Genomic DNA, 26,444 nt, shown 5'->3' with positions numbered 1-26,444 from the left:
TGCACTCCAAAGGGGCTTCTGAACAAAGTCTGGTTTGATATCCAGGTACATTTTGGCCGCAGAGGGAAGCAGGCCAACAGGAACCTTAAACCGGATTCATTTGTGATCAGAAAAGACAAGAGGGGACTGAGATACTGTACTTTAACCTGCGGTGATGAGGTAAAATTCCACAGCGAGACGGACAGTAGCTCAATGTTTGAGAAGCCAGGAAGTGAATTCTGTCCCATTGCTTCTCTTTTAAAATACCTCAGCAAGCTCCCACCAAAGGCAACTGCACTTTACCTGCAGCCGAAGAAAGAGCTAAGAGATGAAATGTGGTACAGCCACGTCCCCTTAGGAGTCAATTACCTGGGTTCAATGCTGTCCCGCATGTGTAAAGAAGCCCGCACATCAGTCATCTACACCAATCACTGCATCCGAAGTACACCCTTTCAGCAACTGTGTGACGCGGGACTGGAGAAGAGAAAAATTGTTCCTGTTAGTGTGCATGGGTAGGACGTGTTTTAGTTGTTTGCCGCCTGTCGTCATTCTTATTGCTATGTCTCCCATTATTCCCGCCGAAATTATCTATGTATCATTATTACAACAGGTCTGGAAGCTCCCTCCAGAGTCGGCACACACCATCCATCTGGAGCCTTAAGCAGCGAGGCGATATTTTGCCGCAAAGTGATTCAGCCGGCCCAGCAGGTCTGCAGCCAGACAAGTGGGCACCCCACTCGAGCACACAGATTCTACACTGATTCTGCATTGGATTCATGCCATTAGTTATCACTGCCTTGGGTTAAATGTTCAGATAAGTGTATAAAGAAAGTCAAATGTGATCCAAAATGTGAAGGAAACATCCATTTTTCTTTGTGGGGAAACAAAATAAAATTGATCGAAAGAAAGTTTGCTTCCATCTTTGCTATAAGTAATGTGTTAAATGTTGTGTGTTTACTGTATTGTCACATTATGTTGTATAGTAACAGTCACATTCATTGCAGTAATGTGAAACAAACGTAAACAACGAGGAACTCGCCTCTTCCAATCAACTTTTAATAGCAGGGTTAGAATGAAATATTTGACTAATTGTTTCTGTTGTTTTTTGCCTCTCCAGGTTTGGATTTAAACCATGATGAACTGTTCGAGGATGTTTCATTTCTTCAGGCTACTTCAAACCAGAACTACGTCCCAGACGCCGTGCTGCCACCTGGCGAGCCTTGGCTCCACGGCGGCCCCTCCCGAGCACAGCTGTCCATCCCCTCTTGCCTGTGCCTGTGCAGCGATGTTGGGTCTGAGACGTCTGTTCCTGGGTCTTCTGGCGATGGGCAGATGGGAGAGATGAAGGTGTACGCCAAGTGTCACCTTCAGCAGGGAGTCATGTTCGGGCCATATCTTGGGGAGGCGTGTAGAGGACAAATGCCCACTAACCTCAAATACGCCTGGGCTGTAAGTAGACTTGTTTGTTCAGATGTAAAGAGCCAGTTTGAAATTAAGTTGTGGCAAAAAACTTGTGCTAAAATCACATTCAAAAGCTGCTGTGTTATTTGTGAACTGTGCTGAAAACAGCAGGGAATTCCATAATGAATTGGTATAAAAATATTGAACATACACATTGCTCTCATCTCCAGATCCGGGATGACGCTGCTTTTGTCTACGTTGATGCCTCTGATGAAAACAGATCTAACTGGATGAGGTGGGCATTGTTTTTGTGTTGTTTTTTGTTGATTACAGTATTTATCTCAGTAACATACTATACTTGTTTGCTCTATGTATCAGGTATGTAACGTATACCAGCAGTGAGGAGGAACACAACCTGGTTGTCTTCCAGTTTTACCGTCGCATCTACTACAGGGTCTCCCAGCCCATCACAGAGGGAACCGAGCTCAGGGTCTGGATCGGCAAGGATTATGCCACCTTACTGGGCCTGGGGATGGGTGAGTTCCCTTACTGATGCATGGACAACATAATGCAGATTCTTTTTAGTTTTTCACTTCACACATTGTTTTCCCGCAGACAGTAGACGTACATTTAAGTTGGCCAACATCCTCTGCATTTGTTTTCTGTTGGTGCAATACAGGTGACAATGTCAAATGTGAAGTTGGAGACAAAGAGACGGTTCTACGACTCCTGCAGGACATCCAGTTGGTCACTCTACCAGAGCCAAGCAGCTCTTCCCTTTGGTCAGATCACAGCCAATCACAGAGCCCCATGCCTATGATCAGTGATGTGACGACAATGTCAAACCCAGACACAGCGAGTGATTCAGGCATGATTTCCTCCCTGATCTCCTTCCCGTCCCCTGTCTCTCAAGCATATGATTTTATGCCCGGAACTGAGAAACTACTGAGTAACCCGACCGCCCCACAGAACAGCCCGTGGTACTTTTTTGGGTTTGAGCCCGACCCAACTGGTCGTCCTCTGGACCGGAGCACTGTGGTGTGTAAGGTGTGCTTGGAACATGTAAGCTGTGGAGGAGGAGCAACGGATCTCCAAAACCATTTGATCAACAAGCACCACATCAGACCACATCAGAGCAGCTTCAAGGACCGGAGTCTTCCCATTACAATGGGTACAATAGGTAACTCTTACTGACTACTGTGTGCGCAATTAATAACAGTATACCAAAGTTGCAGTGAAAGTGAACTTAAAGGGAAAGTTTTTCTTACAACTGCAACCTTATTTACGTAGATAACACCTCTATGATATAAAGTCCAGAAGACCAAAAAGTGAGCGGTCCGACAGGCTGTAAGCAAACCAGTATAATTTAGACAAATTATTCATATCATATTTCTTAGCGGTAAAACTATAAGTGACCAATTTTCTGGAAAACTCGTCACAAGCAACTATGCCAAATGCGGAGAGTTAAACCACAAGTGTCTGATGTATGTTTACAAAGATGTTAATGGATGTTTCCAGTTCATCTTTGATTTGTGTTTGGTTAAACTGGTTAGTTAGTTTACAACCTGTCACTTCGCCTTTGTTAGTTCTACAACTAGTTCTTTTTATGTTTTATGAGCTCTAGTCGGAGAACACATAATGTAATCAACCTGAAGGTGTTTTGCTAATGTTAGGAGTCTCTGGTCAAAATTTCCATCTAAAGTTTACAGGTATATCCAGCAAACTGGTGTCTAGTATGTCAAAATTGATCTACAACTTAAAGAGGCTTTATATTTGATCATTGAAAATCTGTTCTTTTTCACAAAAGGTCAACAGCGCTCCCAGTTGGTGATGGCCAACAGTGGTCTGGTGAGCACATTTCCAATTGTATCATCACAGACGATACCGGGGGTTGTGACAAATGCCATCGCCAACTTTCTCATCATGGATCTCCAGCCGCCAGCTCTGGTAGAAGGGGAAGGCTTCAAAAAGCTGATCCATGCCCTCCTGCCTTCCTATAAGGAGCTGCCTTCACCTGGTCAGCTCGAGAAACTCCTGAAAGAACACCATACCAAAGGCAAGACAAGCCTGGCACAGCTGCTGAGGAGCAAGATCGACAGTGGGGAAAACGAGGAGATATCTGACTACACTGCTCCCATCGAGTTTGAGCCCAGGAGACGATGGCGAAGTACTAGCCATTGTAGGGAAGTTCCCCACTTTGTCACTTTAAGTGTGGATGTTTGGTTCTACAACTGGCAGGGCAACACTGATAGGTACCTCACCCTCTGGGCACATTACATAGACAGTAATTTTCACTTTAAGAACCTGGCTCTGGCAACCCAAAGACTGACAGAGAGTGGGGTCACAGACTACAGTCTTCGAGCAGTGGAGGCTCAAGTGAAAGTGATGGCCCAGGAGTGGAGAATCTCACAACCTAATGTTGTTTTGCTCGGAGGAGAGGGAATGAACAAGATGAGGCTGGGCCCGATGAAAAGCACCAAAGGTGGAGAGGCTCCGGGAAGCGTTCCTCACCCGAACTCAACAACATTTCTTGAGAGGGAAGACTCCGTGTCACCTGAGGAACCACATGGCTCGGAGCACGGCCACTCTAGTGAAGGACTACCATCTGTGCCGTGTTTCTTCAGCGCTGTGCAAGGCTGCATCGAGGAGGTAATGTCACATCCTGTCATCTCAAAGACCCTCAGCCAATTCCAGGGTATTCTCTCGACCCTGTTCCTGCCACTCGCTCATAACAAAGGCATGCATCAGCACCATACCCATACCCAGAATCTACTGCAGACTCTGACGAGACAAGAACAGGCAGAGCTAAAGTCATGGGCTCACAGCCGACCAATGTGGAATAAACTGTACTCTCTACTGAGTATGCTCATCAAATACAAAAGCCTTTTCTGTGACATGATAAAAGAGATAAAAGGTGATGGCCTGTCTAAAGAAGATACTTCTTCAGAGTCTGGTTCAACTGGCAGCTGCCATGCGAACTCCACCTCGAACACATCCTCAACAAGCATTACGGCTTTGCGGTCAGACTGGAAGGTTCTGGAGGAACTATGTCTGGTCCTCAAACCTCTGGACGTGGCATGTCGAACTCTCGCCAAGGAGGCATTCCCTCGTCTGTCCCTCATCAAACCCATTCTCACCGGCCTGCTCTCTCGCCACCTTGTGTCACGATCAGGAGATTCATCATCTATCCTGAAGGAAGTGAAGAGGATGATGAGGAGGAACCTGGCAAGCTGTTACGACAACCCTGTTGTCAACAGGGCTCTGTGTGTGGCATGTTCCCTCGACCCCCAGTTCCATGGGTTGGGTTTCATGGAAGAGAAGGTGAGTTATAGAGCTAAAACGCAGGGAATTGACTTTGCTCAACCCAGCCTTCTTAGTTACTGTTATGCCCGCTCAGTTTACTGTTTTTTGCAGTTTGCACAAATGTAAGAACATTGGCTGAGTTACCACTGCAATGCTTCGTATTATTTGAAATAATGGGTAAAGCACGCTTCTCATTTCTGGCTGTTGATGCCGATTTTGTCATCTGAAATAACTATTTACTGACCCTAGTCTTCCTGCATTCTCTACGTGACTAAAACTGTTAACTGATTGTATAGCGTGGTTGTCTGTTTTCCTTGTGGTTCTGATCTGTTGGTTTATGAGCTGTAGTTTCCCCAGTAAACGCACAACGACCTCTTCAGCCCCTTGAGAGAACCGACACTCGGCTGTAGGCACCGTCCCACTTATCCCCCTTTCTCTTGTGGCCAAAGGGCACGAACTTTCTTTTGGTGGGAAGAGAGCACCATTTTTCTTAACCTCTCCCATTGGTAAAAAGTTGTCAGATTTACTAAGCATGGAGAACCAAAACCCAAAAACTTTCAAGGCTTTCAAAAAAACTATAGACACAAATCAGAGGAGGAGCATGGCCGGACAGGGTAGCAAATTAAGCTACTGTTGGCTCAATGAGTTGCTTGTCTCCGTCTGAAAGGTTCAAGATGAACAAGGCTTTTGTTTTCTTAATGTTACCTATAACTGCATACTGAACTTGTCATGTAAAATAAATTATACTTATTGAGCCAAAAAACACAAATTTGTCTCAAGTGGCTTTACAATCTGTACAGTATTCAACATCTTACATCCTTCAGAAGCCAAAGCTCTCCAGTGTTAAATTCACAAGCATTGCCTAAATAAGCTGTAGTCTAAAATCAGCAACATTTTCACATAAGCACTGTAAACTAGAGTATGAATCTGAATAGGCATTTGATGCCAGCTGTCAGCACTGGACAGTTTGAGAATTGAGGTTTAATATCTCACTCACACGCATGCAGGTCTGACCCTGAACATTTTAATTAAAGCTTGTGTTTTTGGGGGGTTTCCACTTTGTTTTGGAATACATATTATGAATGATACCTTCACCCAAGGCCCTGCGATGAGCTGGCGACTCATCCAGGGAGTACCCTGGCCTTCGCCCATAGAGTCACTGGATTTGGCCCCATTACCCCCGCTCCACCTTGAAAAAGGTGGTATAAAAGCAGTAACATCACCCGCGACCCGCATGGATAAAGCGGAAGAAAACGAAACGAAACCTTCACCCAAAAAGGAAAATTCAGTCATTAGCTACTCCCCATGCCGATCTAAAGTCGGGTTGAAAAAAACAACATAAAAGGGCAACTTACAGCTTTCCTGGTGTAAGCCGAGTCTCTGAAAGCCATGAGATCCAAAATTAATTTGGAAAAAATGTATTTACACCCTTTGATAAGCCAATATCTTTACTGTAGCTGCTAAAATAATGTCTTGTCAAATCAATTTGGGACTTAAGAGCTTCTTAAAAAATTGGATCAGGCTGGACAAGCTAAATGGATGTTATTTATTTATTTTTTGTTTTTTTTACATTTACTTGCGGTATCACAGTTTAGCTGTGAAGCTCCAGAAATGTTTTGTGGATGACAAACCATCACCCAACTTTCCATGGAGGTGAATAGATAATGAATTAATTTAGATTTTTGGATGACTTGTCCTTTAATCATTAATATGTACCAAGTCATATCTGTTCTCCATCTAATGTCCACTTCTGGTGCTAATGTGCTTGAATGTCACTAGCCAAGAAGACAGAATTACATTAAGTTTCGAGGCTGCCTTCTTGCTCAGAAACTCCTATATATAACTTGATGATCCCTTCTCTAACTCGCAACCATAATTCAAATAATGTGTGAAGCAACGACTACCCATGAACACAAATAAAATCTTTTTGATGTGATTGTTTTCAAGGAGCAGACAGCCACTTTTGATTGGCTGAAGAAAGAGGCCGTCAGGATTGTGAAGGAGGACAGGAAGAGAAGCCAAGTTAAAAATCAAAGCCAGTGCAAGAGAAGCCCCTCACCTGGTTCACCTGAGTCAGAGAGTGACTTCCTGAGGAGGAGCAAGCGCCTCAAAGAATCCCGCCCAATCAACTTCAGAGAGATTGACGATTATGAAGAGAGTGATGCAGGAGAGGATGATGACAGTGAGTGGGCAGATCCTGGCTCTCAGGCCGGGCTCTCTGGTATGGAGTTCCTCCTGGGAGACCTGTTCTCCTCTGCCCCCCGGAGCAGGCAGAGTTCTGTGGAGGAGTCTATAGACATGGAGATGTCTGTATTCCGAGCCGACAAGGGGACTTCTCTGGGAGTGGAGCCCCTGCAGTGGTGGAGGACGAAGGCGGTGCAGTTTCCACTGTTGGCCACAGTGGCACGGGCCTACCTGGCCGCCCCGGCAGTGGCAGGAAATGCTGCGCAGGACTTTGTACATGAAGGAGCTGGCGCCACATGCAGAAAGAGAGCCAATATTCCTCCAGAGAGTTTGGATTCTATCTTGTTTCTTCACCACAACCACTTGCCCACCGCTGAGAGTGGGCACACAGCAGGTCGAAATGATGACCTGAAGAGTGGGATGGACAAGGTCCCATAAACACTCAAAATTATGTCAATTTGTTTCTCACAAGCTATGACTTTAACTGCGCTACGTGTGTAGCACTTAACCCTCAACCAAATTCAAACCTGATTCAAACCAAAGTCCTGATACAGAGTTGGTGGAGAGAGAGAAACATTTTTTTTGTTGAGGAAGGAAGGCTGGGACTAAGAAAGGAAAAAAAAAAAACAGTGTATTGTTCAGACTGTTAGACTTCTATTTGCATTTAACTCGACTGTGTGTATTAACCTTGTAGCGCCTTGTGCCTTACTTCTTTTAGATACAATCATACAGTAGATTGTTAAGTATTCCTAATTGTTATTTTTTATCCTTTCTAACCAATGTACGTAACTGTGACTACAAGTGTTCTTGTCTGTGAAAACATACGGTAGATGAAAGTCCTCCATGGTAGCATACTGTGAAACTACCATGTGCCTTTTGCATTAATACGTTTTTGTGTTATGATACACTGGTTAAGAGATTACCTGAAGCTTCTTATTTTGACAGTGAATCACCTGAACCTAAATGGTGGTTCAGGTGATCACGTGACAAGTGACACCGTAGTACGATGCACTTTTTTCAACACTACATTGTACACTGTTAATAGAATGGATGAAGCTTATTAGCACAAAGTCTGTATTGTCTTAGACTGTGATTTCTCATTCATGTTTACTGGAAAATGAAAGTCCACATGCTGAACAGTGCTTTAAAGTTTAATACTAATATTTACTTATGATTATTGTTTCGTTTGTTTTTTCTGCTGTGTTGTACATACTCATGTACATGCAGAATAAATGTTTTTTTGGATGTCTTACTGTAATGTAAAGCTACTAATCACACACTTTTTAAAAATAAAATATATTACCCTTTGAGCAGGGTCATGAATAATACACTGTATATTAACATAACACATTACACAGTACAGTAGTATTATTTTAACTGTGTAGTAAGTTTGCTGATGTACTGCCTACCTATAGTAGTATAGTGTGCAGCATTTTACAGTTAAAAATATTCAGTTAAATTTGCAGATCCATAAGTAAAATTGACGTGACTATTGTGTTGCATAGATATCTACTGACGTTGCCATCTTAATTCGCTTGCCCCAGCCCACCAAGTCCAAAGCTCTTGTGCTAGAGGTGTAAAATCTAACACTGGTCCCCAAGCACCCAGCCAAAACCACTGGCTGCACGGCTAACTGAGCTAAGTTGCTAACAGCAGCTACAGTTATTGGCAGTAAGCAGTTACTCTGGTAATATTTGTTAAGAGTTTCAAATTGACAGGTGGCCAAAATTCTTCCAGATTGCATCTGTTAGTAATCAATAAAATGTATCCAAGACAATTTACAATTTAAAAGTTTTTCAAAAAAGATTTTTATTAAACAATTTTTGATTATAAAATGCGCTCAGATAAAAAAAAAAAAAGTCATACAAAATGCTGTAATCCATCTTCTAGTTCAAAAATAAGTTGGGAACTGAAAGTTAAGTGAGAAAACGTTAAAATGTATAATTCTATTTATACTTGTGCTAAATACATATTTATCCCTTTAACCTGTTATCTGTAGATCTATAACTTGGCTTCAGCCATTTTGGTGCCAGTCTGGGTGCTTTCCTCTCGTTCGCGGGCTGCTTTCCTGCAGTGGATGAAGACGTAGACAGGGTGTATGAACACCAGCAGAGTGAGGAGAGTCAGAGCAATGTCCACCTGTAACAGATGAAAACACATTTTACCCGTTGGCATGCTGAAAATTTTGAAATGGATCGATCGACCGCTACAGTAGGACAGGCTGCTCTCTCCCTTAAACTCTCTCGAGCACCTACATAAAAGGGGTCTCCCCCCAGAGCTCCTTTGACGAGTGCGAAGCAGGGGTACTGCAGCAGAGAGAAGACGGCAGATATGGACATCACCATGCCGTACAGCTTCCCAAAGTGACAGGCTGGAAAGCTGAAGGAGAGGGAAAGACATGTCATTTCACAGGTATTGTCTATGACTTGGTGTCCATCTGTCACGTGACCAAAAACAATTATAGGGTTGCAAATGCTCATAAAGTCTAGTCAGTAGTCAGTAGCCCTTCAGTCTCTTAAAATCAGCTTGTTTGTTGTGTTGAGACTGTCGGTGTTCATTTACTTAAGGCTGTAGTTAATATTATTTTTAAGCACATATTCTATTAAGTGTCTTTCAGTCCATTATCAGTTTTTGACACTTTCCCCCTACCACTTTAAATCATTTTGCTGTGTTTGCAAAGGTTAAATAATCATTTCAGTTCTTTTTAGAGTTGAATTTGAATGAAGTTAGAGTCTTGAGAGAGCTATATTAAAAAAGAAGAATGGCCAAAATCTAAGCAGTAGCAGCCAAAGTATTGACCCAATCCTAATGTCGACACTCACAGACTTTGATGGGTGTTTCCTGGGACTCTGATGTAGTTTAGGGCTGTCCCACTGTCAAATGGAATGCATCTGGGGTCCATCACAGACATCTGAGCCCTCTATAGCAACTTTCCATAGTACACACTTCTGTTGACTTTACCTGAGGGAATTACCCACAGTTCATGGTATTCTGACCTTAAACACTGTGTTACCAGGTAGAGCCTTTAAATGTCTAAAAGAAATCTGATAAAGACACTCTTCAATAATTTACTAATTTTGTGTCTTCTCATAGAAGTGCTTCTCTACTTTATTCACTCAGTTTATCAACAACAAAAAATAATACGACTTTGAGGAATTGTGGAACTTTTTCACCCGAAGCCTCTGACTGAAAATGTTCATATTTATATATATTTTACATTTATATATATATGAAAGTCTCAAACTACTATTAATGCCATTTTGTGAGCTTGCAGCCTCTCAAAGACAAGCTCTTACCAGGTGCAGTCAACTAAGTCGGTGTAGTAGGGGTGTGCCAAAATATCGATACTACGATATATCACGATATTTCGTCTTGAGGTACGTTATCGATACACTGGTGCCAAATATCGATATTTAAAAATTAAAAAAAAAAACTTTTTTTTTTTTTTGGCCCACCACCACCACCCCTCTTCAGATGACAGCTTTATCTTTATTCAAACATAGGTATACAACCAAATAAAATTTTAAAAAATGGTTTAAGTAGCTCTGAAACCCACACATATAGATATTTAATGATAGTTGTAGTCAGTGTGTGTGTTAAGAAGAGACACTGTGCAATACACTCTATGTTTACTTGGCTGTCATTCATGTGAAATTGACTGACAATGTTTTGTAATTCCTGTGAAATGGATTCAGTGCAGTCAATAAATTCTGAATTTCTTCAGCGACACAGATATCGTGATGTATCGTGGATGAAATTCCTTGCAATATATCGATTATCGCAGAATTGCTGTATCGTGATATTATCGTTATCGTGGGCAAAATATCGTGATAGTATCGTGAGGTACCTGGTGATACCCAGCCCTAGTGTGTAGGTTCAGGGCGTAAGGTTTTAGGTGAGGCCTTGGGTTTGGGCCATCCTGAGTTTTAGCTCAGATTTTGTGTCAAGCTCCAAAAACCCTGGATCCTACAATTCCCAAAATGCCACGCAGTAGAAAAAAATCAACCTGGCAATTTCACAGGCATGATAAACTAGAGATCCGAAGTATGTGACTCAGACTGTGCCAACCCCAATGAAGAATTACTAACTAGTTCATATTTAATGATGTCAAACACAGAAAATCGACATGGTCAGAGGGGAACATAAGTGCATAAATCAACTCTGACTGGCAGATACTCTCTGTGTATTTGTGTGTAACAACACAGTAAACTCTACATATGTCACATCTAATGATTCTGTTGTAAGGTGTTTCTTTTATTTTGTCCATCCCGTGTGTGTGTGCATGTGACAGCTACTCACGCAATGTTAATGAACGCTGCATTTCCCCCGTAGAGGAAGGAGCGATTGAGGACTTGAAGAACAAAGGTGAGGTACTGCAGCGGGAGGAGAGGAACGGAGGCGCACACGGAGAACAGCAGGCACTGCAGGGCGGTGAGGAACAGAGAGAGAGAGGAGGAGCGCAGGTCCGCCTCCCGCTCAGTCTCTCCTGCAGGTAAAATGGTCAATAAGTAATGAATAAAGATGCTATTATACAAACACACACACACATCTGCAGTTATAACACCAATCATTGATTTTTACCAGGAGCCAGAGGCTTTCCCTTGTGTCTGTCCATAATGAGCCCGTTCCAGGGAGCACACAGCACTCCACACAGCTGGGTCATGGCAAAAGCATTGGTGTACTGACTCACTGTGGGAGATGTGGAGTGAGAAAAGAGGAGGAGAAAAAAGTAAACAGTAGTCGGTGTGAGATAAGCGGAAATGCTTCATATCACAGCCAGCTGATAAAACAAGTGTGTGTGATAAAACAAGTGATTTTGATGATTACCCAGGCTGGGGTCATTGTTGGCCAGTCGGTTGAGCATGGGGTTGAGCGTGCCAATGAAGAGGTAGTGTCTCAGCTGCATTACAGACAACCACACCAGGTGCCACAGGAAGAACCAAGACAGCACACAGCTCTGGAAGCTCGCCACTAAACACATAGAAATTCACACGGATTCTGACATGAACTTCATAGGAAAACGATGAGGTCTCTCAGTCAAAATTAAACGAAAGTGTGGGATCATGGGAGTTTTTAAGCAATCATCATTGCAAATCAAAATCCATTTACACGACTCCGGCAGAAATATTCACGGATGAGGAAATGCTCTAGCTTTAGACTTACAGCTCTATTCACGTAACATTTAGCCACGTTCCTGGGGGTTTTAGCAACAGGCAGTCAAATGAAACCAGTGCTGATTACATTTAATGAAAACTATTATGACAAATGTTCGTCAACAAACTTTTTGTCATGACTAAAATGGGACAATGACACGCTCAAAATAGGTTTTCAAGAATGAAAACTATGACGAAACATATGTTTTGTTATTGCTGATGAAATGAGAAGGGACTGAAGTGTTAGTGCCAGTCTATTGGACATTGAAATAATTGTGCGTCTTTTCTGTCTGTCAAAATATAACCAAGTGATCAGTGATTGACTTGTGCAGATCTAGGTTTTGTTGTCTCAAGTTACTCAGTGACAACAACCTGATGGTCAGCACAAAGGAATAGATTTATGGACACATTTTATTTATAATTTGGCAGAAAAGGAAACCACAATGCAGCAGAGAAAGACTGAGAGATGACCTGTAACCATAGCCCAAGTGGGAAGAATACAGACAAGCTGAAGAGACCGCTGAAGGCACCGCATGTGTTGTGTATGATTTCTGAGCTGAATACAGACAGCTGGGAACATAAATCTGCTTATTGTTTAAGCACCAGTGTGTGATTTTAAATGTATTATTTGAGAGTCATTCACTACTGTCTGACATGTTTGAAAAACATGAAGCTTCTGATCACACAGACGCTAGTTAAATGAATTTAAAGAGAGAGAACATTGTGCAACATTATATCAACACTAGACTAAAACTAACATGCATTTTCAACAAAAGACTAATCACCAAAACTGTTAAAATTTACACTGAATGGAACACAGCATTCCCTTAAACAAAATTACAAATTTCTCTTGGTTTGAACTTGTAGATAACGTAAGAACACGACTAAACAAAGCATGTCACAAAGGTTTGGTTATTTTTAGATAATTTAATGCAGACATGTTGCATAGTGTATCTTTAACTTCATGCCATGCTTCCTTGTTGTTTCTTTCATAGTCACACTGATGAAGTCCTTCTGGAATTTATTAACTTTATTCAGGTTTCCGTACGTTTTTTGTCCCGCTTCTCCTACACATTTTGAGCGACAGAAACCATTCAACTTTTGGAAATATTCAACAACAAAATTTTGCCCATTCATCTAGTGGGGAATTTTTCAAATTTCGCTACTACTTCGGCATAAATTCAGCTATAGAAACTGTTAAGCTATCAAAATGAAAAAAAAATTTAAGCTCTTTTAGCCTTGTACTTTCAGCTTTCTGCCTTTTTCAGCTTTTTCAAATATTCAGCTTTTTCAAAAGAAAAATTACAACAGAAGTGATTCAGAAAATCTTCAAATCCTCTTCAAAACCACCCATCTTTCCACTTCTTCTCCACCCTCATACTCTGAGCTAAAGACACCATTCCAACTTTAAAAGAGTCAGAAGACCTTGAACTATTGGGCATGTATTCAGTGTTTTAAAATCGTCTACGGTTTTGAAATCATCACAATTTTAGTTTGAAGGATTTTTAGCTCGTCTTCTGATTTTATAATGGGTGTGTATTCTGTAAGCTAGAGTGCGTGACATCATCGCTAAAGTGGAGAGCAGCTGGAAAAACTTAAGAACATAGTCTCTTCAGCTTGATTTGGATCCCACATATTTTACTTCACATATTCTTTAGCTTTTGGGCTGTTGGCCGGACAAAACACACACATTTTCACTTTTTTTTCCCTCCAGTTAATCTCTGCAAAGGCAAATATATAATAAAAAAAGATAATAAAGAATTTTTTTTTTTAAAGGTATATATTTATTGTCCTACTTCAAATATTGAATGATTTGTGTTCTTGTTTAATTGATCAACCATGTTATCCACACCTGACGATATTAATGTGGAGGCAACAATGAGGATAAGTAAGTACCTTTTTCTGAGTCTTGGGCCTCTGTCCCGTCCTCTGATGCTAATGGAATGCTGTCCCTCCCACTGGACTCCTGTGAAGCTGCCATGGCACCGTCCCTAATCCTCTCAAACTGCTCCACGTTGTAAGTGTTGCCCTGTCCACAACTCGGTCTGTCCATCGGAAAAATAAATGTCAAGTCTCATCCGTGAAGACTATGTGAACAGCTGCTTCAAAGACAAGCTGATGTTCTCACCCATAGGTGTAGTATTGTGGCAAAGGGTAGGGGATGTGGGTTCTGGGCATCAGCAGGAAGGTCCTCAACAGGTGTATGATACTACAGAAGGACAAAACAAGGAAGGAGGTGCGGAGAGAGACCCCCTGTTCATACAGAAGCTGGAAAGCAAGGAGGAAATGGGCTTGGTTAGACTTAAAGAATATGGAGATGATGTACATGTTGCTCCCTGCTTAGCAAAAAGATCAGAGAAAACAAACGTATTTCTGAGAAATAGAGCAGCATGACTTCAAATGATGAATTTCAACTGCATTACCAACTACAAGTTAAACCCGCTTTGATGTCATTGTCTTCAGAGACTTAGAATGCTTTTTCTCAGTTCATCATAAAGGTTCTTATGCATGTAAATGGTCTTGAAAGTTTAAAAGCCCAAATCCCACAGCAACAGGAGCTCCTCTCTCGCACAGAAAACACTGCTCCTGAAGTGCTTCAAACCTCAAAATGTACGATGAGTGGATAGTGTGGCTCATGAAAATTAAGTGCAGCTGCCACAGCTGACTGGAGACGCGAGCCCTTTTCACACAGAGACTCTACATATCGTCGCAGCGGAGGTTTCGCCAATTCTCCGCCAATTGTCCGCCAATCCTCCGCCTTTGTTCACACAGAACCAAGCAGCTCTGACAAAGTTACTTCTTTTGCACAAAATTACATAATTACACAATCACCATTAGTAAACAGGATGCTGTCTGACTCTCTTACTCACGGGGAGGGAAGCTGTTTTCTGGGGGAAAGTTCACTTAAGTCTCGGTTGAGGGGGCAGTAACAACAACAACAACAACAACAACACAATAGTGTGTAGTACTTGGTGAGTTAAAGTGTTTTGCCGGGGACAAAATGCCCCAAAATGTGACGAAGACGAAGATGGCTCTACTGACACGGCTGCACTCCTTTACCTTGAAGATGAGAAACACCGTAGAAGAGGAGTCAAAGGCACCATTGTAGAGGGTGATGATGGTGGAGCGATGAGCAGCGAATAGGTTTCCCACCTGCCCAACACAAGGAGACACAATTCAGCCGTACAAAATTAATTACTAGAGATTTCAAAGATGGCTTGAAATCTAATTTGGTTTGGACAGACAATCATACTGAAAAAATTCAGAATTCACCTGCATGTTGGTAAGAAGGAGCAGGATTCCTCCCACAGCGATGCACGACAGCGCAGGAAACAGCAACTCTGAAAATGCTAGGGGGCAGGGGAAGACAAACTTCATCAACTTTGTAGACCTGATAACATTGATTGTGTGCTCATAACAGAACTGTAAACCCATCTGCTTGACATATAGGGATGGATTCCAGAGTCACAGTTTAGTGAGAGAAGCAGAAAAGGTGGAACAGCTGAATCACAAGCACTAATGCTTTGCGTGCTTGGTCTGGTTGCAGTAATGACAATGGGTCGGCTAGACGAAAATTCATTTTCAAGTGAAAATTAGGAATTAAATGTGGGTTTTATATTGTTAAAGCACGAATTATGAACTGTATTGTAGTAACTGGCATGGTCTTTCCTGTGCTAAACAAGTAGCATTAGCCTAACCCAGCCATTGGACTAACTTCAACACTATAACCATATATCCCTCTATCTAATTTATTTGTTTGATTAAGACAATGTATTGTGAAAACAGAAGACACATTTAATTCCACTGTTGGTGTACATACAACAAGCATTGCAAAATACTGCCGGTCAATATTGAGTCATCTTTGCTATACAGCTAGCTAGCTAAAGAACATGCTAACTTCTGCACCAACTTTATTAAGCAACATGGTTGTTAAGTACATTTAAAATCAAAATGTTTCCACATGCACAAGTAATGGTTTGTGTTCTCAGACAATATCAACCAACAAACACAACAAACTAACAAACAAGTTAGCCTTGGCCCCTGTTAATTCGCTGACAAAAAATATGACGCAAAAATCATACAAACTATGAGGAAATGTATGTTTTCTTTTTGTTGATGAGCACTAACGTGCCTCTCATAACATAACTAATGAATCCCTGTCAGTGATTGACGTGTGCAGATCTAGGTGATGATGTCTCAATATCCAGTTAGTTAGTAACGAAAACCTGATGTTTGGCAAAAAGAAAATACTTCTGTGGACACATTTTATTAAAATCTGGCAATAAGGAAAACACAGTGCAGTAGAAAGAGGCTGAGAGACACCCTTTAGCCTAAGTGGGAAGGTAGGCCAGGTAGGAATATGAATCATATAGTCATTTTAGTGCTAGTGTGATTTTAATGGTAGTATATTATTTTTTTAGACTAGGCCAAAATAACACATATATACCTTATGGTTTTGCCACAAACTGCCTGGGGAGACTTGTGTGGTTCTCCATAGAAGCCCTTTTCCCTCAGAAATGTAGAGGTGACGGCTGACAGGCCATGCCAGTTGTTCCCCCGCCAGAATTTTGCCTGCCTTCGTAGCATTATTTATCCCACTTCCAAACAAGATAGCACACATGGTTGGTTTCAATGCATGCCTGGAATTTGTCTTGTTTCACATGATACCACTACCTTCGCTAGCTTAAAAATAGAGTTTGCCACAGCCTTTTAAAAGCTTTTGACTCATAAAGTTGTAAGTTGATTACATTATTTATAGTTTTTTGGGTTTTTTTTTTACATGAAATGTCCCACCTGACCAATGCTGTCCCACATAAGCTCACATCGTGTTCAGGTATCATGGCACAGTGACATAAAACATTTAGGCCCACATTTGAGAAATGGCAACGCTGATTGGATTAATCTTTCACCCCATATGTCGTGATACATGTTTCAATTGTTATTTTTCTCGTCATAGTATACATACTTTAAATACTAATGCTTTGAATATAGACAAAGTTTAATGAAGTCTTTGAAATGCTCAGTCTAATTATTTGACGTATATTGTGAATGCTTGCGTGTACACCTACCTTCACTGGAGAAGGCCACAAGAAGGGTTCCAGTTGTGTACAAACATCTGGAGAGAGAAATATGCATCAGTGGCTCGCCATTTTATCCACGAAACCATACAAACCGTCAGACACACTAGAGGGCTGAGAGGTATTTCTACCGTCACAGTACTGTAAGTACACTATGAATGCTGGTGGATCTGACTGGCATCAGATGAAATAACTATAATGCATTCTCACAGTTGAGGATTTGCTCAACCTTGTTATGTTTATCGAAGACATATTCTTTAAGTGTTTTTTCACTGGTAGGCTCTTTAGCCTGATAACCTGTATCACATTATCTGAAGATATGCCTTCCCATGCACCGTGAGCAATAAATAAGAAACATAAATTGTCATTGTATAACGAGATAGCTTTAAAAATCAACATTCCTCACTGATTGGGGAAAAGAGAATAGGCAATTTTATATTGAACCCATGTGTGATACACCATAAATTGGGAGATTGCTGTCAGCGAGATATATATATATATATATAAATGCAAATTAAGTATATTTATACATGTGACAAACAAGTTTATATATTTTTGTTTTGCATTTGCATATATTTAGTAAAATTTGCCATTTATGAACAGACAGTGTGAGGTCAAAGGGTTCTGTTTGCTAAAAACAGTAACCCTATCCATCCTGTGACCGGATAGGACAGTTATCCACAGTTTTCTTTCAGAATGATGATGTCAACACTGAAAATACAAGGGTCACATAGGGTCTGGGGTCAAATGAGGTGGACTCTGCTGGACTGTTATCTCTCTGCCTCAGTGGTACACTCCCTACTTTATCTCTGTAATCTTTATGGACCCCCTTGACCTAACTGTAAACTGCACCAATAACTGAACTGCAAACTGAATTATGATTTTAAGCTCATGGATCTCATATAAGTATCATGCATTGAAAAATAACTTATTTAAAATATTTTGCAACTTTTTACACCTACTGAAGTTTTTAAGCGTTTGCTTCATTATGTTTTCTGAGGTCAAACTACTGATTTAACTGATGCTGATGTGGGCTTTCAACTGCAGCCTTGAAGAGAAAAATAAGATGAACTCACATTCCCAGCAGCCTGGTCACCATGGTGCCAAATCGATCAAACAGGTAGCCATTGACTAGATTCAGAAAGTTGTTGAGGAACGAAGCGACGGTGAAGACCAGAGAGAACTGCTCATCCTGTTTACTACAGTCTGTAGGAAAGAGAAGCAGAGATGGGATGTTGAGCAAACTGGACCATGTCTTCTGTTACCCAAGAATAGACCTGTCATGAAAGATACTTTATACTGCTGAATATCTTGTCCCAGAAATAATTGTCATTTTAAAAGCATTCAAGCACAGGCAATATTAAGGTCAACAAAAATGATCACGGTAATATACTTATCTCGATCAGTCTTAAAGGAAGGTACTGTTCGTTAAGTCAATATCGTAATTATTACAGGTCGTCCCATGTCCTTGTCCATAAAGCAGTGGCTCACTGAGGTAACCTGTGGTGCTCAAGTGTTTCCCGCAGATTAATTTATTTTTGCTGGTCCGTCACAATATCAACATTGGCCGCCACATATTGATTTTCTATTTTTAGAGCTGCACCTTCTGTTCTCATTCACTAAAGACAGCGCACCCGTCAGTGAATAGCATGATCCGATAGTGTATGGTGGTGTGGTTTTTTAGTCCACAAGTAAAACCAACGAAGAAGAGGAGGACTATTTAACACAGCTGGGGACTTTTTCCCAAAAGCTAACATTGTGAAACACACAAAAAAAGAGCCGCCCAATCACTGCTCCTTTACAGTATACTAATTCATGTGTATACTGCTTTTTTGGACCAGTGATATGGTCCATGTTCTCCTGTGTTTTAATTGTCAAACTTCAAGAGCGCACTTTCACCTCTTTGAAAACATGATATTCTGCAATGCTATTTTTAAACAAGTTGTTTATGGTGTAGGTTATTTTCATGCTGCATGCATTAATATTTATTATCACAACAATGAATCAAGTGACTTCCTGTTGTCTGTAGCATGTGTGGTGTTTTAAAGTTCTTCTGCCCCCCAGTGGTAAAAAATCTACTAACACAGCTTTAATCTTGCCTGAGTCGAGACCTTTAAATCAGTCCCCTCCACTGAGTGAACTGATTCAACTGGGATCGACGTGAAAACATTGTTTTTTGGTTTGTTTGTTTTTTCATCCTAAAAAGTATACGATCCAAGAAGTGTAGTAAATTCTGTTTAAATATATGTACCTGTATTCTGTAAAGACATCATGTTTAAAATGTTTTTCTTAGTGCTAGCTGCTTTCATCTAACTCACACAATTTCTCTGGGTAATTTACTCTATTTACCTCCATGTTGATATTATAAAAAGAGCTCCTAGAGTTGCTCACCTGTACTGGTCAGGGTGTCGTTGGTACCTGGGACAACAGTACACAGCTGACTGAAGTAGCCATCCTCCTTCAGCACAAACATCAGAGAGGCGAAACCAAACACCACACCGGCAAAGCACAGACACTCCAGCATCCCCGAGGCCAGAGTCAGCCTGTAGCGCAGCCTGGTACCAACCTCGTGCCCCTGCATGCTTCACTGCCCTTCTCCAGGTCGCCAAACGGTTTATTTCCAATATGACTTTGGTCCCCACAGAAAGTAGTTTTTGTTGTCTCTCTTTGTCTTTTCTGTTTGGCTGATTTGTCACAGAACAAGTCCAGGGTAGTAAAGGTCTCTGTTGGGTTAAGATACAGAACAAAAGCAGGTGTTAAACAGTTTTTCATCTGTCAGTTACAGCGCAAACAGTGTGATATGATACAGTATATTGTTCCACGCCTACACAACAGATGATCCAGGACTGAGCAGCATTAGTGAAGCAGTTGCAGTGGACATAACACATATCTCACAATTTGACGCTGTTTTATAAAAAAGGACCAGTGGTCAATATCATACTCAGTGTGGTGGTGTTGAGGAGCAGTTACACAAGTTTAAGTAGTGAAGATGATCCAGAGTCTGAGACTACAACAAAGACACCTTGAGGGGAGATAAGAACTAAACAGTGTATGATAAGCTGAGTTACTTTGTCCTCTGCTGCTCTGTTAGAGAAGAAGGTGTCCAGTTTATGTGACCAGTCTGGTAAGAGAAGGTTCATTGACTCTGCTCATGCTGGTTATATCCCGGAGTCCCCTCTGAAAACGTCGCTCTGGCTCAGCTTTACATTACTGTCAGAGAAGTCCTGGAGCTGCTCAAACAGTGCATAGATATTGAAACAGCTGCTGGGGCACTAGCTTTGAGAGCATGGGGACATGAGAACACACATATGCCTTCAAACAAAGTCAAATGAATTGTCTTTTGTCTGGAATATCTCAAACAGAAGCAGAAAATCTATTATTTTAACAGGCTGACACTTAAATGTGTCACCTGATAATATCAGTCTTAGTAATTTCAACACAATGATAATGATAATGCTATAATATAACACTATATTATATTAAAATATTAAAAGCAACTATAAAATCTCTGTAAGGGACCATTGTGAACCAAAAGTAACTTTCTTTCACAATTCTTTTTTTATTGACTTAAAGTGACAAAAAGTGCATACAGGATTTTTTTTATATACTTTCACAAAATTAATTAAGTAAATTTTTTCAAGTACTCTAAAGGAAATACTGTACTTCCTACATCACTATATTCACTAGGCTATCTATCAGGTTTAACTAAAGGGGTGGGTCATTAAATGGTCATTCATTCACAGATGAGGAGCGAACGGACTTTGCTTTTCAGAGCCATGGTCAGGTCCATCGATTCTAGCTTTCACAAGCCTCTGTCACATGAAGGACCAATTTGCCAGACCAGACTGACATGCCCCTGTACTCTCTCTGCTGCCAGGAAATGGAGAAGGGGAAGGGCAATTAAATATGAAATAATATGAAATACATTATTTGCAGCAATCTTTTAGCTGCAGGATTGATAAGTGCAGACCCTGTGCACTTAATTTACGTTATAATTAAAATCTCAAGACGGACTGACAGGATAGGTCAGAATTGAATGTTAAATGTGTTCTTTAACACGTCCAAAAAGTTACACACACAGTCCAGGTTCATAAAATAGAATCTGAGCTTTTGACCCTATGACTGTCAACTGTGCATACATGCACTTTCACACAGTCAGGGATCAGATTAGAAAACAGAATGAGTGGCCAGTTGTTTACCTTCTGTTTTCTTGTCAATCTGTTTTTTAGTTATTATCATTTTTGGCATGTTTCTGAGGTACTTTTGGTTGAACCTCTTGTAGTTCTTTGTTTAATTTAATTTTGATAGCCTATGTTGGTATCATTTTTTAATTGTAAGATTGAAGTTTTGTTAATAAAGTTCTAAAAAAAAATTATTTAAACAGTTTGAAAAAAAATAGAATGTTGATGATGATAGAATATGATGTCACACCAAAAAAAAACAAAAAAACCCCCCAAAAACCATCAAAGCTAAAAATCAAAGCAACGGAATGTGATGACATCACCGGGTTGCTTTGATATTTATTTATAGGTGCTTGTTTCCACCGCATGATATTAATCACTCAGGAGAGAACACAACTGCCTTGACACAGTAATTTCTGTACTGAAAGAGACAACAGGTTGAACAATGATCACAGAGTACCAGGACGAATTCACAGTCTCAGCGCTGACGAATTTTTACCAGCCAAAAGGGACAAGAAATGCTCTGACCAACGAGCAGTTGGAAAATCCACTGTGGGTCCCACAGCCACCTGCGCAGCCCGGACTAAAAGAGCAAACCACAAGTACTTTGACCGACAGGCTCCCAGAAATGACCACAGAGTATCAGGAGAAGTTCCTTTCCCCAGTCAACAACAAGTCTATCGTCACAGTCCCACCAGTACCAGACTGGCACGAACTACTACGGACTGGAACCTTTCAGACCAACATACAGATGGGAAATTCACTGTGGGCCCCGAAGCCACCTTTGCAGCCCATAAATAGCACCTATAGCGATCTGTCACACGTTGTAGGGGAGCAGGTGGTATCCAAGTTGGACAGTAAAGGATTAGTGGTAACCAACAGTGATTCCATGCCAGATTGCTTACAGGAAAGACTGAAACCGCTCACAAGCTACAGATCTGATTACTGCAACCATCCAGTCCGGCCCTTGTGGCTTGACATTTCCAGAGAAGACCATCCCAGAATAATGGACAGCAATTTCAGCCTGGCACCTCAAAACCATGCTCTCTGTCAGCAGATGAAAACCATGGAGGTCCCATTTAGGCCCTCCTGCCTCCCACCAATTTCCAAAACCAACTTTGTGTCCAAGGATGCGACCACACAGGAGGAACAAGCCATAAAGGCTCTGATGGAGATGCCGGATGACAAGAGGAGGGCAATGCTTGAGGATATATCTGCAGACGATTTCGGGTTCTGTCGACTGTATGTGATGCAGGAGAGAGAGCTGAAGGAAAAGGCAGAGGGTCATAGCATAGCAGACGAACTCTGGGCTAAACTTGAAACTGACAAATCATTCTGGGACGAGGTCAAATTAAAGGCTCAGAAGAAAATAGAAGAACATATCATGAAGCTGGAAGACAAAGTCAACCTGGCTCCTTGTACGTCCTCCAAACTCCCACCCATTTCCAAAACCATCTTCTTGGCGCCCAAGGATGCACCCATGAAGCTTGAGACTTCCAAACAATTTGTTTTGGACAACCAGGACGCAATAATGGGTCTGATGGAGATGACGGATGAGGAAAGGAGGGGGGCAATGCTTGAGTCTATTTCTGTAGACTGTTTCTGCATCTATACTCTGTATGTGATGCGGGAGAAAGAGCTTAGGGAAATGGCAAGGTGTCAGAGCAAAGTGGACAAACTTTGGGCTAACCTGGAGATGGCAGGGAAGGAGAGGAGGACTCCAATTCTTGATCCTGCTACTGCTCACCGACTGCATACGATGCGGGAGAAAGAGCTGAGGGAAGAGGCAGAGCGTCGGAGCAAAGCGGCCATACTCAAGGATGACATGGAGGCTGACAAATCATTCTGGGAAGAGGGAGAACTACTGCTTCAGAAGGAAAGAGCGGAAAGTACCAAAGTACAGAAGTTCAATTTGAACACAGTGGCTCAACAACAACATGCTCGCCGTCAGCAGATGACAGCCAGTGAGGTCCCTATTAACCCCTTCGACCCCCCATATGTTTCAAAATCCCCTGCAGCGGCGAAGGATACATTCAAGAAGGAGGCCAACAACCAGCTAAGCAATTCACCGCAGGCCGCACAGCATCCCAAATACGGCACTTGGAACGTACCGGCTTGTTGGCCCAGGAAGGCTAGATCTCCGGTCCATAAACTGCTGAACGCTCGCAACAACGTTGAGCTCATGCGGAGAATGTCGCCATCTTCACACAATTTCACATTCACTGAGTTGAGACATGTGTGAACGCAAAAACATCAGAATTTCACGGAAGTGTCTTGTGAGAGCTGGCGTCTTGTGGGATCCATGAAAACAGTTCACTACCTTGTTATTATGGATCCCACTCCTCTTCGACCTCTCTCCCGGTCTTCTGCTGCTCCTGTCACTCAGTGGTTAGCAGCGGTGCCGCACAGTCAGGTTCTGGTTAAGGCCGGACCCTCCTGTTAGGAGCCTGTATGTTCTCATGTGTGTTTGGGTTTTCTCTGGGTGCTCCAGTTCCCCCATTATGGTAGTCCAAAAAAAATTAAGGTTAGATGGAATTGCCACTTGTCTTTAGGGTTAGGGTTAAAAAGCAATAAAAACACAAAAATAATGTGATATGTGTAATAATTTCTTGCCTGCCATATATATTTAAATCATTTTTGAGTTTTGTCATTTCAAGTGAGTCATGTGATCACCACAAACACTGTGTAGTATGAGGAATTTTGGGCAATGAAAATTCATTAAAAACCAATAGTGATCAATTAAATACACGAACATTTTAATTAGAATATAATTTTAAGGAACTTAAATACAATGTTACTTTATATGAAACTCTTACTCATAATTGATTGTATTATGACAGTTTTTTCTCCATTTAGATTGTTAATGTAGATTGTACACACAAAAAAAATGCTTAAAATGTTATGGATTAAACTGTTCATGTTTTACTGTGACTTGTTGTAGAGTCCAAACCAAACCAAACCAAACTTAAGAAAATAAAAAAAAATTCAAAACCCAAGTAACTCTGCCAGAGTGTCTCTTTTTGGTCACTTTTGCCGGTCCAAAGCCCGAATAAAGGAGGAGGGTTCATTTCAGAGATATTTGACGTTTTTCCGACAAAAATTTCACAACGTGCTCACAAGACTTTCCTAGTATTTCCCAACATTTTAACTATATTCAACTATAATCTTTTCATTCATTTAAGCAAGAAACTACATCTATATATTTAAATGTTCCAAATCATTGATACATTGAAATGTATTTAACTTGTAAGTCCCATTCACAGCATTTGATTTGATTGATTCTATTATATCTTATTTTTAATGCTTCACTCTCACCTAGCTGTTGGAAACCTTCATTGTCTTCAGATGAGACTTCAAATAAATTAAAGCCACCAATTAAGTTTGGCCTTATAACCCTACATTACGTAACAGTTTTTATATATTCTAGACATTATTCAAAGTTTTCAAAAGCAGCAATGTGCACTTGGCGTCAGCGATTTTGGGCCCCATCAAAAGACATCTAATTGGGCCCTCGTATAGGCCGGCGAAAACATTTGATGCCGTTTTATATAAAACCCTGCATTTTAATGATATTTCTGACTATCATTCCCATATTTGTGAAAAGAACAACATGACAGTTACTTGGTTACTGCTGACTGTCTCCCTTGTAGTCCCGCATGCAGGTCTAATTTATCTCCACAACTGTAGAGTCACAGGTTGTCGCATTGGATTTGGGGTGAAAAAATACATATATGAGGCTAAATGGTCGTTGCGAGTTAATCTTCTGATTTCCAGAAAAATATAAACATTTCTCTGATTGTACTGAGAGTTGTATTGAGTCACACAGTCTGCATGCACTAGAAAAGTTCTCTTCTGTTCCTCCTGCAAAGCAGGAAGGTGAGAATCCCAAACTACTGACCCAATCATTCTACTTTAGTGATAGCTGAATTTGAACTATATCATATATAAACATGCATATGCTCTTTTTCTATTTCTTTCAGAACTGTTTTGAATAAATAAAAAATAAATATGGATTATAGGCTATTTTTATTTTATAGTGGGCTGACAGACAGCTGCTGCTGCTGATGATGATGCACTTGACGTATCTGTTCGAACGACATGTTTGTACATTGTACATTGAAATATCGAAAACTGATTTAAAAGTTCTGTTCGGGACATTCTGAACTTAAAGTAACACGTTTGTTTTTGATACTTTCACTGAATGTTGCTGACATGTCTGTACTTTTACTTCACTCAGGTGTTTTTCAGTTGTGATACCTGAATAAACGTCTCCCACCACTGTGTTAATGAATACTGTTGCCTATCAATATGAAATATGAATTTCCGATAAAACTTTACCAAAATAAAAAATACAAATCAAAATAAGAAAAATACGTCCCTTTTTCTTTTTCTGTGTCTATTGTCCCACTCACATGGCAACATGAGGACAGTGCGGCAGTTATCGCCAGGCGGCTCTGACCATAATCCAGATTAGGTCACTTAATCTGTGAGCACTGACACATGGCACGACGTGGACACAAGACGTGAGACCATTATAACGTCTGCAGTCATTCATCTACGAACGCAACACGAGTGGACTTTCGATGTTGTAAATATGAGAAGACTGTGATGTCCATAGACGGTCTATTTCTCTGTGCGGAGGACGCTGAATCCACTCACCCCGCTCCTGGGACAAAACACGCATCAGTCCCCCGACACCTGCTCTATCAGTCTACATGGAATGATCCTCACCTCGTGTTTTTCCAGCTCATTCAAACATCCACCGCTGTCCTCCTGTGCGGGGACTCTTCAGCCTCCTCCGAGCCGCAGCGCGTCTGACTGCTCCTCTGTGTCTCTGTCCGCCCCGGAGCCCGCGGCACTGACAGCAGGTGGACACATTAACAGAAGGCTCTCTTATCTAGCATATGCACGCAGTCATTCTCATCAACGGATTACTCGTGAATTACAGGCTAATCTGAGGGATTTTCTGTCATTCAGACGACATGATGGGGACATTTTAATTTAAGCCCCTGAATCACACATAGTGAATTAATATAAATTCAGTGCAAACTCATCAATGAGACCAAAATACAAGTGTCGGCTCCTGCTGGGCTATTGTGATTTTTCTGTTTTTATTTTATTGTGTGTTTCTTAATCCTTTTGTACTGTGTGTCTTGCTTTTATTT

The 26,444-nt window shown here is 41.2% G+C and overlaps 2 protein-coding genes across 4 annotated transcripts in view; one reads left to right on the top strand and one right to left on the bottom strand.

Moving 5' to 3' along the window:
* Nucleotides 1–8,178, top strand: part of LOC115591205 (uncharacterized) — a 10,466-nt gene extending 2,288 nt beyond the window's left edge. The window contains exons 1-8 of one of the 3 annotated variants that reach the window (XM_030432970.1): nt 1–491; nt 590–687; nt 1,097–1,428; nt 1,611–1,675; nt 1,759–1,916; nt 2,060–2,560; nt 3,188–4,701; nt 6,631–8,178. The exon at nt 1–491 is cut by the window's left edge and continues 1,255 nt beyond it. In XM_030432970.1, coding sequence (XP_030288830.1) covers nt 1–491; nt 590–687; nt 1,097–1,428; nt 1,611–1,675; nt 1,759–1,916; nt 2,060–2,560; nt 3,188–4,701; nt 6,631–7,305 — 3,834 coding nt within the window. In that variant the 3' untranslated portion in view covers nt 7,306–8,178. Of the gene's footprint in view, nt 492–589; nt 704–1,096; nt 1,429–1,610; nt 1,676–1,758; nt 1,917–2,059; nt 2,561–3,187; nt 4,702–6,630 lie in introns of all 3 variants that reach the window. The other 2 variants (XM_030432990.1, XM_030432981.1) reach the window with 2 other exon arrangements.
* Nucleotides 8,179–8,648: 470 nt separating this feature from the next.
* LOC115591746 (solute carrier family 43 member 3-like) lies at nt 8,649–26,164 on the bottom strand. Its single transcript, XM_030434027.1, has 13 exons — nt 26,011–26,164; nt 19,490–19,821; nt 18,175–18,304; nt 17,090–17,136; nt 15,294–15,370; nt 15,081–15,173; nt 14,149–14,288; nt 13,917–14,065; nt 11,695–11,838; nt 11,449–11,556; nt 11,167–11,353; nt 9,123–9,246; nt 8,649–9,006 (listed from the first exon to the last, which is right to left on the bottom strand). The coding sequence occupies exons 2-13, from the start codon at nt 19,677–19,679 to the stop codon at nt 8,869–8,871; spliced, it is 1,527 nt and encodes a 508-aa protein (XP_030289887.1). The 5' UTR covers nt 19,680–19,821; nt 26,011–26,164; the 3' UTR covers nt 8,649–8,868.
* Between the last annotated feature and the right edge of the window lie 280 nt (nt 26,165–26,444).

The sequence above is a fragment of the Sparus aurata genome, chromosome 1 (assembly GCF_900880675.1).
Source record: "Sparus aurata chromosome 1, fSpaAur1.1, whole genome shotgun sequence".
In the NCBI taxonomy this organism is placed as follows: Eukaryota; Metazoa; Chordata; class Actinopteri; order Spariformes; family Sparidae; genus Sparus; species Sparus aurata.
This window is presented reverse-complemented; position numbering and strand designations above follow the sequence as displayed.

Excerpts from the sequence above, each read along its gene's own strand:
- LOC115591746 (XM_030434027.1), bottom strand. The coding sequence starts at position 19,679 with ATGCAGGGGCACGAGGTTGGTACCAGGCTGCGCTACAGGCTGACTCTG. Across the intron at positions 18,305-19,489 it reads CGACACCCTGACCAGTACAG|ACTGTAGTAAACAGGATGAG; the intron begins GTGAGCAACTCT and ends TCTTTCCTACAG. Across the intron at positions 15,371-17,089 it reads TGTGGCCTTCTCCAGTGAAG|CATTTTCAGAGTTGCTGTTT; the intron begins GTAGGTGTACAC and ends CCTGCCCCCTAG.